Below are 14,387 nucleotides of genomic sequence, written 5' to 3'. Positions count from 1 at the left end.
GAGGCAGTGCTATACACCCAATCGTCTGGGTCTCCCAATAGGAGCTAGAAGAAAAGGAATTTACGGTAAGTAACAAAATTCCCTTCTTTCTGCTGCAAGTCTGCAAAGGGGGAAAAAAAAAAAAGAGCGTGCACAAAATGTCAGAATTCTCATCGCCTTTGCTGGCAAAAGGATTTGCTTGCAGATTTTACAAAACTGCACCAAAAAAATTGCACCGTGTGCAAGCGCCTTCACTCGTCAACATTTATTTACAAAGAAAAAAAAAAAGCGCTGCCCTATTTTCTGCTGATTTAACCCAAATAAATACCAATTTTCAGATTTCTTAAAGAAAGGAAAAAAATTCAGTACATCACATTTTTTTCATAAATGAGACTATGTCTGGGTGTCCACCTGCAGAAAGCTTATACACCCGAAAATTGTGTAAGACCGAGCACACGCTGACTCCGTCTGCTCCATTATAGTGAACGTTTTGCAGGAGTGTTTGGACGGAAGCTCCGACGGGACCACCGAACGTAGGTTAAAATGAAATGTGAAAGCGGCCTTAGATTTCTATTGTATTTAATAGTTTCCTTAGGGGACTTGAAGCTGCGATCATCTGATCACGTGTGCTGTACAGAGCAGAGCGTCAGCGTCTCAGCATCGCCTGTATAGCTGAAGTTATCTCCCATGAAGGTCACTCACCCCTGAATGTCATGACAGCTCATCGGAGCCCCGCGATCATGTTATGGTACTGCCAATGGGAGCTGGGAATTACGCGCTCACATTCGGCGTGCGTTAAATCCCAATGTCGGCGTGAATTAACTTAAGAGTGGTGGGTGAATCCCTGATCCACCTGCGCCTGGTAGAGGCAGATGATGACCAGAGCAACCGACGGGCAGGGAAACATGAGGGCTTGGCGGGCGAGCCCACATCAAAGGCATGGAGACAACCCATAATGTACCAGTACGGCCAAAGTCATGAAGGCGTTAAGGCCATGTGCACACGGCGGGTATTTGGTCGGTATTTTACCTCAGTATTTGAAGCCAAAACCAGGAGTGGGTGATGAATACAGAAGTCATTCCTGTGTTTTTATTTTTACTTTTCCTCTGCTTGTTCCACTCCTGGTTTTGGCTACAAATACTGAGGTAAAATACTGACCAAATACTGTGTGCACGTGGCCTTAAGTATTGAGGTAAAACACTGACCAAATACTCACCGTGTGCACGTGGCCTTACAGATACGGAGGTAAAATGCTGACCAAATACTCACCGTGTGCACGTGGCCTTAGATACTAAGGTAAAATACTGAACAAATACCGTGTACATCTGGCATTACAGATTCTGAGGTAAAATACTGACCAATACCGCATGCACGTGGCCTTAGATACTAAGGTAAAATACCTGACAAATACCGTGTACATCTGGCATTACAGATTCTGAGGTAAAATACTGACCAATACCGCATGCACGTGGCTTTAAGCTTTTCAAGTTGAATATCGGGGGTAATAAGAAATACTGAAGAAACTATAGCACGTAATATATTTTTTCATGGGAAAAAAAAAAAAGTGTCATCTAACCAAGAGAGTGATAGTTGTGTAAATTGTTAGGGAGAAGTTTTCTTTTTGGATGCTCTGGACTAGTTATGCTCAGGGTTATCACAGTGTAAGGAGGAGTCAGCCATTTTGTTTGTAGTCCTTTATGCTCCATGGTCCGCATGTCTTGGTGAAAGCTTCTTCTCCAAACTTGGAGCTATGAATGAACACAAGGAGACGTTCACGAGCTTATGAAGGAAATGCAATTTGACTCATGTTTCCTCCTTTGTGTTATAAAACAAAAAGAAATGTAACAGACTATATCAGGATCATTCCTGCACTGTCCACGAACTGATTGTTAGATGACATATTCAACAAAAAAAAAAAAAAACACTCAAGAAAAACCTGTTAGGCCCCATCACACGTCAGTGATTCCGGCACGTATGACATCAGTTTTCTAACATACCGGAGACACGAACACACATAGACCCATTAAAATCAATGGGTCTGCGCACACATTCCTGTTTTCTCACAGGCGCGTCTGGGTGGAGCACGCGTGTCCGTGTGCTTGACACGGCAACATCTCTGGATCTCACACGGCTTGCACACTGATGTGATCCGTGTGACGTCAGTGTGGCACATAGAGAAAACACGTGTCTTTGAAATAAAATGATTTTTCAATACTCACCTGTCTTCGGTGCTGCTGTCACTTGCTTCCGGGCCCACTCATGATCCTCATACATATTCACTGCACCGCGGACCTAGAAGCAGCAGCAACAGCAGCACTGGAGACTGTAGCGTCAAGGACAGGTAAGTATAGAAGTTCCTGATGTCCGTGTGCGTGTTCAGCATGCACACGGACAGCAGGAACGTCTATACTCATGCACCCACACCAAGGATCGTGATATTAGGGACGTCTGTTTTTGTGCTGCTTTTAAAGCCATAAAATTCTGATGTTGGCCGTTTTTAACTTCTTATTAAGCAGTATTCCTATTAGTTACACCAACTGCAACCAATTTCCTTTTGCATATTCAGCATATCTATATAATGTAGCAATAACGATAACTTATCATCAGGTCTATAAAAGACCCAGAGTCACCATGTTTCTACCCGGAAATAGTGTAGGGACTAGGAACAGATTCTGCTGGAGAAGGGACAATACCTGATGGTACAGCCATAAACCAACTGTACTTTCCAGGGCTAACTGAAAGCTATTCTATTTTCTAATAATACTGCTGTTAGCTGCATTTTGTATAGGGAAAGCTGATGTAGAAGGGATAGTTATTAGAGGCCTGTAGGCAGTAATTCTAGCCTTACAGACCTTGCTGCTACCAAAAAAAGAAGGGAATTTTGTTACTTACCGTAAATTCCTTTTCTTCTAGCTCTTATTGGGAGACCCAGACGATTGGGTGTATAGCACTGCCTCCGGAGGCCACACAAAGCAATTACACTAAAAAGTGTAAGGCCCCTCCCCTTCTGGCTATACACCCCCAGTGGGATCACTGGCTCACCACTTTTAGTGCAAAAGCAAGAAGGAGGAAAGCCAATAACTGGTTTAAACAAATTCTCTCCGAGTAACATCGGAGAACTGAAAACCGTTCAACATGAACAACATGTGTACCCGCAAACAAACCAAAAATCCCGAAGGACAACAGGGCGGGTGCTGGGTCTCCCAATAAGAGCTAGAAGAAAAGGAATTTACGGTAAGTAACAAAATTCCCTTCTTCTTCAGCGCTCTATTGGGAGACCCAGACGATTGGGACGTCCAAAAGCTGTCCCTGGGTGGGTAAAGAAATACCTCATGTTAGAGCTGCAAGACAGCCCTCCCCTACGGGGAGGCAACTGCCGCCTGCAGGACTCTTCTACCTAGGCTGGCGTCCGCCGAAGCATAGGTATGCACCTGATAATGTTTGGTGAAAGTGTGCAGACTCGACCAGGTAGCTGCCTGGCACACCTGTTGAGCCGTAGCCTGGTGTCGTAATGCCCAGGATGCACCCACGGCTCTGGTAGAATGGGCCTTCAGCCCTGATGGAACCGGAAGCCCAGCAGAACGGTAGGCTTCAAGAATTGGTTCTTTGATCCATCGAGCCAGGGTGGCCTTAGAAGCCTGAGACCCTTTGCGCTGACCAGCGACAAGGACAAAGAGTGCATCCGAACGGCGCAAGGGCGCCGTGCGGGAAATGTAGATTCTGAGTGCTCTCACCAGATCTAACAAATGTAAATCTTTCTCATACCGATGAACTGCATGAGGACAAAACGAAGGCAAAGAGATATCCTGATTAAGATGAAAAGAGGATACCACCTTCGGGAGAAACTCCTGAATGGGGCGCAGCACAACCTTGTCCTGGTGGAAGACCAGGAAGGGAGCCTTGGATGATAGTGCTGCCAGCTCAGACACTCTCCGAAGAGATGTGATCGCTACCAGAAAAGCCACTTTCTGTGATAGTCTAGAAAGTGAAACCTCCCTCAGAGGCTCGAAGGGCGGCTTCTGGAGGGCAACTAGTACCCTGTTCAGATCCCATGGATCTAACGGCCGCTTGTACGGGGGTACGATATGGCAAACCCCCTGTAGGAACGTGCGCACCTTAGAAAGGCGTGCCAAACGCCTCTGAAAAAAGACGGATAGCGCCGAGACCTGACCTTTAAGGGAGCTGAGCGACAAACCTTTTTCTAACCCAGATTGTAGGAAAGAAAGAAAGGTAGGCAATGCAAATGGCCAGGGAGACACTCCCTGAGCAGAGGACCAGGATAAGAATATCCTCCACGTTCTGTGGTAGATCTTAGCGGACGTGGGCTTCCTAGCCTGTCTCATGGTGGCAACGACCCCTTGGGACAATCCTGAAGACGCTAGGATCCAGGACTCAATGGCCACACAGTCAGGTTCAGGGCCGCAGAATTCCGATGGAAAAACGGCCCTTGGGACAGTAAGTCTGGTCGGTCTGGTAGCGCCCACGGTTGGCCGACCGTGAGCTGCCACAGATCCGGATACCACGCCCTCCTCGGCCAGTCTGGGGCGACAAGTATGACGCGGCTGCAATCGGATCTGATCTTGCGTAGCACTCTGGGCAAGAGTGCCAGAGGTGGAAACACATAAGGGAGCCAGAACTGCGACCAATCTTGCACTAGGGCGTCTGCCGCCAGCGCTCTTTGATCGCGAGACCGTGCCATGAAGGTTGGGACCTTGTTGTTGTGCCGTGACGCCATTAGGTCGACGTCCGGCACCCCCCAGCGGCGACAGATTTCCTGAAACACGTCTGGGTGAAGGGACCATTCCCCTGCGTCCATGCCCTGTAGACTGAGGAAGTCTGCTTCCCAGTTTTCTACGCCGGGGATGTGAACTGCGGATATGGTGGAGGCTGTGGCTTCCACCCACATCAGAATCCGCCGGACTTCCTGGAAGGCTTGCCGACTGCGTGTCCCCCCTTGGTGGTTGATGTATGCCACCGCTGTGGAGTTGTCCGACTGAATTCGGATCTGCCTTCCTTCCAGCCACTGCTGGAAGGCTAGTAGGGCAAGATACACTGCTCTGATTTCCAGAACATTGATCTGAAGGGTGGACTCCTGCCGAGTCCACGTACCCTGAGCCCTGTGGTGGAGAAAAACTGCTCCCCACCCTGACAGACTCGCGTCTGTCGTGACCACCTCCCAAGACGGTGGTAGGAAGGATCTTCCCTGTGATAATGAGGTGGGAAGAAGCCACCACTGCAGAGAGTCTTTGGCCGTCTGGGAAAGGGAGACTTTCCTGTCCAGGGATGTTGACTTCCCGTCCCATTGGCGGAGAATGTCCCATTGAAGTGGACGCAGATGAAACTGCGCAAACGGAACCGCCTCTATTGCCGCCACCATCTTCCCGAGGAAGTGCATGAGGCGTCTTAAGGAGTGCGACTGACTTTGAAGGAGAGCCTGCACCCCAGTCTGTAGAGACCGCTGCTTGTCCAGCGGAAGCTTCACTATCGCTGAGAGAGTATGAAACTCCATGCCAAGATACGTTAGTGATTGGGTCGGTGACAGATTTGACTTTGGGAAGTTGATGATCCACCCGAACGCCTGGAGAGTCTCCAGTGCAACATTCAGGCTGAGTTGGCATGCCTCTTGAGAGGGTGCCTTGACCAGTAGATCGTCCAAGTAAGGGATCACAGAGTGTCCGTGAGAGTGCAAGACTGCTACCACTGCCGCCATGATCTTGGTGAACACCCGAGGGGCTGTCGCCAGACCAAATGGCAGAGCTACGAACTGAAGATGGTCGTCTCCTATCACGAAGCGTAGAAAGCGTTGGTGCTCTGTAGCAATCGGCACGTGGAGATAAGCATCTTTGATGTCTATTGATGCTATGAAATCTCCTTGAGACATTGAGGCAATGACTGAGCGGAGGGATTCCATCCGGAACCGCCTGGCGTTCACATGCTTGTTGAGCAGTTTTAGGTCCAGAACAGGACGGAAGGAGCCGTCCTTTTTTGGAACCACAAAGAGATTGGAGTAAAATCCTCGCCCCAGTTCCTGAGGGGGGACAGGGATCACGACTCCTTCTGCTCTTAGAGAGTCCACCGCCTGCAGCAGGGCATCTGCTCGGTTGGGGTGTGGGGAGGTTCTGAAGAACCGAAGTGGAGGTCGAGAACTGAACTCGATTCTGTACCCGCGAGACAAAATGTCTGTTACCCACCGGTCCTTGACCTGTGACAGCCAAATGTCGCAAAAGCGGGAGAGCCTGCCACCGACCGAGGATGCGGAGGGAGGAGGCCGAAAGTCATGAGGTAGCCGCTTTGGAAGCGGTTCCTCCATTTGCTTTCCTGGGGCGTGAGTGAGCCCGCCAGGAATCTGAGCTCCCTTGTTCTTTCTGAGTCCTTTTGGACGAGGAGAATTGGGCCTTGCCCGAGCCTCGAAAGGACCGAAACCTCGACTGCCACTTTTTCTGTTGAGGTTTACTTGCTCTGGGCTGTGGTAAGGAAGAGTCCTTACCCTTGGACTGTTTTATGATTTCAGCCAATGGCTCACCAAACAGTCTGTCTCTAGATAATGGCAAGCTGGTTAAGCATTTTTTGGAACCAGCATCTGCTTTCCAGTCCTTTAACCACAAGGCTCTGCGCAAAACCACAGAATTGGCGGACGCCATAGCGGTACGGCTCGTAGATTCTAGGACAGCATTGATAGCATAGGTCGCAAACGCAGACATTTGCGAAGTTAGGGACGCCACCTGCGGCACTGCTGGATGTATGATAGCATCCACCTGTGCTAAACCAGCTGAAATAGCTTGGAGTGCCCACACGGCCGCGAATGCTGGAGCAAACGACGCGCCGATAGCTTCATAGACAGATTTCAACCAAAGGTCCATCTGTCTGTCGTTGGCATCTTTAAGTGAAGCGCCATCCTCTACTGCGACTATGGATCTAGCCGCAAGCTTGGAAATTGGGGGATCCACCTTTGGACACTGGGTCCAGCGTTTGGCCACCTCAGAGGGAAAAGGATAACGGGTATCCTTAGAACGTTTAGAGAAACGCTTGTCTGGATGAGCGTCGTGTTTCTGGATCGATTCTCTGAAGTCAGAGTGGTCCAAAAAAGCACTTAATTTACGCTTGGGATACAGGAAATGGAACTTCTCCTGCTGTGCCGCTGCCTCCTCTGCAGAAGGGGCTGGGGGAGAAATATCCAACAGTCTATTAATTGCCGATATAAGGTCATTAACCATGGCGTCACCATCAGGGGCATCCAGATTGAAAGGAGCCTCAGGATTAGAATCCTGATCACCGTCCTCAGTCTCCTCACAGAGAGACTCTTCTCGCTGAGACCCTGAGCAGTGTGATGACGTGGAGGGTCTTTCCCAGCGAGCTCGCTTAGGCTGCCTGGGACTGTCATCTGAGTCAGAGACTTCAGCCTGTGATGCTTGAGACCCCCTTGAAGTACGGATTAGTTCCAACTGAGGGGGACCGGAGAGCATAGACACGGCAGTGTCCATGGTCTGAGTAACTGGCCTGGACTGCAAGGTCTCCAGGATTTTTGACATAGTCACAGACATTTTATCAGCAAAAACTGCAAAGTCTGTCCCCGTCACCGGGGCAGGGTTCACAGGCGTCTCTGCCTGGGCTACCACCACATTAGGCTCTGGCTGACGAAGTGCCACTGGGACTGAACATTGCACACAATGTGAGTCTTTGGAGCCTGCCGGTAGATCAGCCCCACATGCAGTACAAACAGTGTACACAGCCTGTGCCTTGGCACCCTTGCGTTTTGCGGATGACATGTTGCTGCCTCCTCAGAGCAGTACAGGGTGTCCAGCCAAGAAGCGACCTTACAGTGCAACTATATATATATATGGTACTAAGAAAAAAGTACATTAATATAACACTGAGGCACAAGTGGGGCCAGCACTAAAGTGCAGCTTACCGCCCGCTTAGGAGCGGGTGTGTGGTCGCCGAAATCCCTTTAGTCTGGGTCTCCCAGAGCCTGCTGCCTTTCCCCAGCCAGACCGCATGTGTAATGGCTGCCGGCGTCCTTGTGGAGAGGGGGGGCGGGCCCTGGGCGTATACAGACGAAGAGCGGGAAGCCTGCTTCCCACTGTGCCTAGTGAGAGGGCTGGAGCATGTAAATAAAGCTCCAGCCCTCGGCGCTGCCAATTGAGCAGCATCTCTCCCCTACCCTGATTGACAGGGTGGGGGCGGGAACGAAGCGGCGCTAGGCCGCAGAAGCCGGGGGCTAAAGTTAGAAGCGCCGCCGCCGTAAAAGCGCGGTCGGCGCAAAGTCCCCGGCGCACCACAAGTCGCAGCTGCGCCGTCGCTCCAGTAGCGGTCGGCGCAGTAGTTCCCAACATGTAACGTCACTCAGCAAGGCTGCAGTGACCTAACCCCAGCGCACAGCGCTACTGTCCCCGGCGCACTATAACGCTCAGCAAGCCTTGAGAGTGTCCGTGCCTGCCGGGGACACAGAGTACCTGAAAGTTGCAGGGCCTTGTCCCTGAACGGCACTCCCGCTCCAAATCCAGCAGGTTCTCTGGGTCTGTGGATGGAGCCCGGCCTCAGGGCTTGGAGGCCGGTAAGATCCCACTTCCACAGAGCCCTCCAGGGGATGTGGAAGGAAAACAGCATGTGGGCTCCAGCCTCTGTACCAGCAATAGGTACCTCAACCTTACAAGCACCACCGCGGGTGAGAAGGGAGCATGCTGGGGGCCCCATATGGGCCCTCTTTTCTTCCATCCGATATAGCCAGCAGCTACTGCTGACTACAAACAGTGGAGCTATGCGTGGATGTCTGACCTCCTTCGCACAAAGCAGAAAACTGGTGAGCCAGTGATCCCACTGGGGGTGTATAGCCAGAAGGGGAGGGGCCTTACACTTTTTAGTGTAATTGCTTTGTGTGGCCTCCGGAGGCAGTGCTATACACCCAATCGTCTGGGTCTCCCAATAGAGCGCTGAAGAAAAAAAAAATATTACGGTAAATAAATAATAAAAAAAAAAAATCTATTCTATTCTCTTATAATACCACTATTAGCTGCATTCCGTGTAGGGATGGTTTTGGATTAGAGGCATATAGTCAGGGTATATTACTTTACAGTCCTTTTATAGGTATACTGCTGCTGCAACCTAACTGACTTGGTCGGGGAATAAGTGAGGACATGGGACACGTATAGGTAGGTGTAAGGTGGGGACGGCACACCGGTAAATATATTGGTGGCTGGGGACCGAGTACCGCAAGACGGCCGCCACCATCAGATTGCGAAAAGCCGCAGAGGAACCATTTCCAGGGTAAGCAGTGAGGACATGCAGCACATAGCACCCTGTGTACTTTATCACCACAATCAAAGCTGCCTCTTTAATTTTAAGCAGCGAGCATGTGAGTTGACGCAGAAGTGGGACGGTTACTCAGATTATGGCGTAATTGCCGCTCACCACCTTGGTTGCTTCCTCAAAGTTTAGTCAATCAAGTGAGGGCCGGCTGCTGGCCTTCTAAAAACTATATGTGGGGGATTGGCTGATGGCCCTGAAAGGTTTATGAGTGAGGGTCACCTGATGGCCCTTAAAGGATTTGAAGCTATGTTGACATGGTGGAGGAGGACCAGAAAACAAAGAAAAAAAAAAAACATGAACCAAAACATGATCCTTTTTCGGGTGGGACGGGGTGCATACACTAGAAAAAGAAAACCATTTGATTTGGCTTTATATGTTCCGCTGTTGTCAAAGTCGGGGCCAATCCAGGCCTTCATTTTGAGAACAGTCAGTGTTTTCAGTTGATCAGTTGTGCCCCTGACGGCACTAAACCCGCTCAGACAAATCGCCAGGGGCAGGACAGGTCAGCATCTCCAGCGCGTAGAAGGACACTTCATGCCACATGTCCACCTTAGATACCCAATAGTTGTACGACACAGAGGAATCATGGAGGCCGCTGGTACGCTCTGCTAGGTACTCTTTCACCATCTTCATTAACTCTTCCCTCCTTGTCAGACTACCCCGCACATCAGGGCCTGGCTGCTGAGAGGGTCTAATGAACCTGTCCCAGATCTTTGATAGTCTTCTCCTGCCCCTGTTGGATCTGGTGTGTGTCTACCTCATATCTCCTCCTTAGTTGCCCAAGGAACTAAGACCGCCGCAGCCAGCGATGTGAGGTGGGAAATTTGTGTGTGAGTTGTTCGACTAGGGCCTTCTGTTATTGCCCCATTTTAGTAGCCCTCTCCACCTCAGAAATGAGATGGATGGAAAGTTCTGCTTGTACAGTGGGTCGGGAAGGATGATCAACCAGTAATCCGTGATGACTAAATTGTGTATATCGTGAGGGTCACGAGAAAGGCTGCGGGACATAAATGGGGCATCTTTACAAGTAACTCGGACATATCTGGGGAGGTTTTCAGAAACCACTGACCCACTGAGTACATCAGCCAGGTCTGGTACCGTGTGTGAGCTTGTCAAGCTTCAGAGCTGCCACGATAACGGCCATTGTCGCACATCACCGTGCCTGCGTGGAGGTTCAGCGGCAGGAGTCACAATTCTGTCTAGTTTCTGCGGCGCTGTGCTGTTTGTCACCTAAGGAAATTAGTTTCCTCATAGCTAGAGTTGAGCGGATCGTGAAAAATCCGGGTCCGGCGGGTTGACAAAGAAGTCCGGATCCGATATCCAGCCCCATATATGTCAATGGGGGAGCGGAATCCTGGGACGAGAAAGAGAGAGAAAAAGAGAAAAAGAGAAAGAAAAAAAAAAAAAAATCGGATCCGGATCGTGCACCCGGAATCCCGCATCCGGTTCGGACTTGGATCTGCCACTCAAACCGCGCGGATCCGGATTTTGCCGATCCGGGTCCGCTCAAAACTACTCATAGCCTGTTGTCCCTTCAGCGAGGCAGTGCTTACAGCTGGTGACGGATATGGACGTCATGCTCAGAGGTGACAATTCAGAGATGGAGGAGGAGGAGGAGGAGGAGAAGAAGGAGGAGGAAACCCTGATAGAACTAAAGCCCACAATCCTCAGTGTAAGACCATCCTAGGGTCCAGCTCTGTCCTGGGCTCCACAAGGTTCACCCAGTGCGCCGTCAGGGGAATGAAGCGCCCCTGGCCACAAGCACACGTCCACGTATCGGTGGTTAGGTGGATGTTCCACTAAAACATGGGTGATGTTATTGGACATGTGCTGTGTAAGGTGGGGGCGGCGTTCCGGGAAAAATAGTGGTGGCTGGTGACAGTACTGAGGGCGGCTGCCACCAAAAGGTTGCAGAAAGCCTCAGTGTCCATTATCAGCAGCAGATTATCACTGGAGGACTAGAAAAGCTGCTGCCATGTAGTCCTTTATATTCACGAGCTCTATATAACTCTACCCCATCACTGATTGGCAGCTTTCTGCCTATGCATAGTGCATACAGAAAGCTGCCAATCAGTGGCGTGGGCTCAACATTCACAGAACTGTAATATCTGCAGCAAAGATGTTATCACAACTGCAGCAAGCAGCCCAGTAAACAACACATCGCTGGAAGAACAGAAGAATTATAAAGTAAACCTTCAGTTGTTTTTCTGAATTTTCTTCCAAGTCTCAGGATGAAGCAAAATATTTCTGCAGCAGTATATCGAAACATTCATAAAAATAATCATCCAAATTTTAATTTTTGACTTTTTTTTAATATTTCCATCTTTTTTTTGTATAGCATTAATTGTAAAAACAAAAAATACCAGCATCGTGATTATAAATATTATATTAACAGATAAAATGACATCTCGATTGTAACAAACACAAAAGAAAAAAGAAAAAAAAAAAAAAGGAAAAAAAAAAGTTTTTGCGGAGACTGCGCAAAGCACAATACGTGGATTTATACAACGCGGGGGAGGGGCATCAGAATACTTTGGTGGGGGAGGGGGACGGTGACAAAAAAAAACAAAATAAAAACCCTGATAATAAATAAATAAATACAAACAAAGCAGATGGGAGTAAAATACAAGGACCTACATGCAAAGGGGTGAGGAGCGGGACCTGAACCCTCTTCCTAAAGAGTTTTTCAGGTGGTGTTTGAATGCATCTGAGATTTTAATAAAATCTTTTTTTTTTTTTTTTTTTTCCGGTCAGACAGGAGATATTATTGGGCAGCACCGATGAGACCTGTAAAACGCCCCTATGATATAGTGTAGGCACAGGAAACTCACTAAAGGCGCCACCAAGTGGTCAATAGTGGGAATTGCAGATCAATGTGCTTCACCTACACATCCAAAAGTAGCAAAATTCTGCTCTTTGGGCTACTAAAACTGGCAAAATGACTACAATTTTTTTTTTTATGGATCTGATTCCCAATTTTTTTTGTATTTATTAGCAATTGTAGTGGAACAAAGCGATTAATCAGCAGCTTAAATAAAGTCCTCAGGCAGTCTCCATCCTGCTTCCAAGCAAAATGCTCAGATTTTTTTTTCTTCTAAAGACAACCCCTCCCCCCCCACCCCCTCGTTTTAAAATCTTACCTACAAGGGCATATGTGCAAAAAAAATAAAAAATAAAATGTCAGTGTAGATTGGACGTTAATACTTCACTCCTTCTATTAATAAACTCTTATTATTGTGTAATTACCCATCCTGATAAAAAAAAAAAAAAAACAAAAAAAAAAAAAATTCTTCCGGCTGAAATTGTAAATTACAACTCACAGCCAGCAGGTGGCGATGTTTCCCTATAGGAAAACAGAACACTTTCCGCAACAGTGCCATCAGGTGGCCAAAAGTGAGTACTGCACCATCCTATTTCTTGCTATGCATTTCCTTCTGCATATAAACTTCACTAAAATGAACTGTAAACAGATAACATGGTTAAATATAACCATAACGGGGGGAATAAGGGGCTTCCTAACAGCTAAGCCTTTTAATAATATGGAAAGATGGCAAACAATATAATTTCCTGAGAAATTAAATCTTCCTGTGGAATGGTGAACACCAGTGACGTGTGAAGTCTTTAAGCAATGGCTGCAAGATCACGGATGATATAGAATAAAAATATATATATAATGACGGTGGGGAAATAAAAGAAAAATGAGTATAACCTGGAAACGTGATTGACTGTGTGAAGCAAAACGTGAAGATTACGTGATCGTAGGCCACGTAGTCTGATCCGTGACGCTGGTTTGTCCCATATATCAGTTATGAACGCAAACAATCGATCATTAAAATGACAGAATCTCTTTAAATATGCCTCTAATACTCCATCCTTATATATACATATGCAATGTACTATTTAGATTAAACTCTGTAGTAAAATACGTTATTGATGACAGCGGGGGTGCAGTCACACATCGGATGTGTCCTCCCGTGGGGGCAGGCGACACGGCAGACTTCCCCTCACCCGCCCGGACTTCCTACAATGGTTCCTTTTCCTGTGTCCGCCATCTGTGGCTCATGGAAATCACTTATAAGCCATAAGAAGAGTGACCGATCCTATGCTGAAGCAGGTCTGTCCGCAGGCACGCTGCTCGCCGGAGGCAATGCGGTGCTGTGATGGTGGGTAGTGTCCTGTTGGCCCCCTCTGACCAGCTGGGTATAAGCCAGGACAGGCGGCGGGTGGTGGTGGTGGTGGTTGGGGGGTACGGAGATGCTGAGAGCAGCGGGAAGGGGCGACAACGTTCATGCGTCCCAGCTGACGTGGTCCGAGCTCTCTAAGGAACTGCTCTTGGTCTTGTGGGGCGACACCGGGCTCGGGGGGCTGCTTAGGTTGGAGCTATTTGAGGCTGTTGAATGTCTTGGCGAATCGGAGTCCTGAGGACGAATAAAACATAAGGGGTTAAAGCTCTGAACACAACACCCGGGTGCAGAGTTCTCTCTAGTCACATTCGGAGCTGCATAGAATTTCAGATTGTGGCAGACTGAGCCTTAAAGGGAAAAAGTGTCACTTTTTTTTATTTTTGCATTAATAATAGTGATTATGGAATCAAGTATTTTTAATACAAAATTAAACTCACTGTTTTCGTTTTTATTTAATTCTAGTTTTACTGAAGCACTGGGGGCGGCCATCTTGGATTTACTATGAGTAACGACAGTTACCTCCTTTATGGCAGCCCCCTGTGCATAGGAGACCAGTGTCGGACTGCGACCCTATAATTAACACAGAAACAGCGTCTGCTGTGAAATGGACGTGTCCCCTGGGCTGTCCAGATCACAGCAGAGGGAGGAGATCAGCGCCATCTTTGTGGAGCTCACAGCGTATGCTTCCCCACTGTCACCCGCCGGGATGGATGGGGTGAGTACCGGTGGCGGGCAGCGATGATTGCACCGTAACTGATCCTGGCGTGCTGCTCCCCACTCTACCGCTCACCCCCCCCCCCCACTCTGCCGCTCACACCCCCTTCGCTCATTCCCCCCCTCCCGCATGGGCTCACCTCAAGCCTCCGTTGCTCGCTGCTATGTACTGTGATCTCTGACCGGACAGGCTGCCGGGGGCAC

General features: G+C 48.8%; 1 protein-coding gene across 1 annotated transcript in view; it reads right to left on the bottom strand.

The window, feature by feature from the left end:
• Positions 1–11,575: 11,575 nt before the first annotated feature.
• Positions 11,576–14,387, bottom strand: part of CDC42BPA (CDC42 binding protein kinase alpha) — a 165,393-nt gene continuing 162,581 nt past the window's right edge. The window contains 1 exon segment of the mRNA XM_075341427.1: positions 11,576–13,703. Coding sequence (XP_075197542.1) covers positions 13,572–13,703 — 132 coding nt within the window. The 3' untranslated portion in view covers positions 11,576–13,571.

Source organism: Anomaloglossus baeobatrachus, chromosome 3, assembly GCF_048569485.1.
Source record: "Anomaloglossus baeobatrachus isolate aAnoBae1 chromosome 3, aAnoBae1.hap1, whole genome shotgun sequence".
Taxonomy (NCBI): domain Eukaryota; kingdom Metazoa; phylum Chordata; class Amphibia; order Anura; family Aromobatidae; genus Anomaloglossus; species Anomaloglossus baeobatrachus.
Note: the sequence above shows the minus strand (reverse complement) of the source record. Positions and strands in the feature narration are given on the sequence as shown.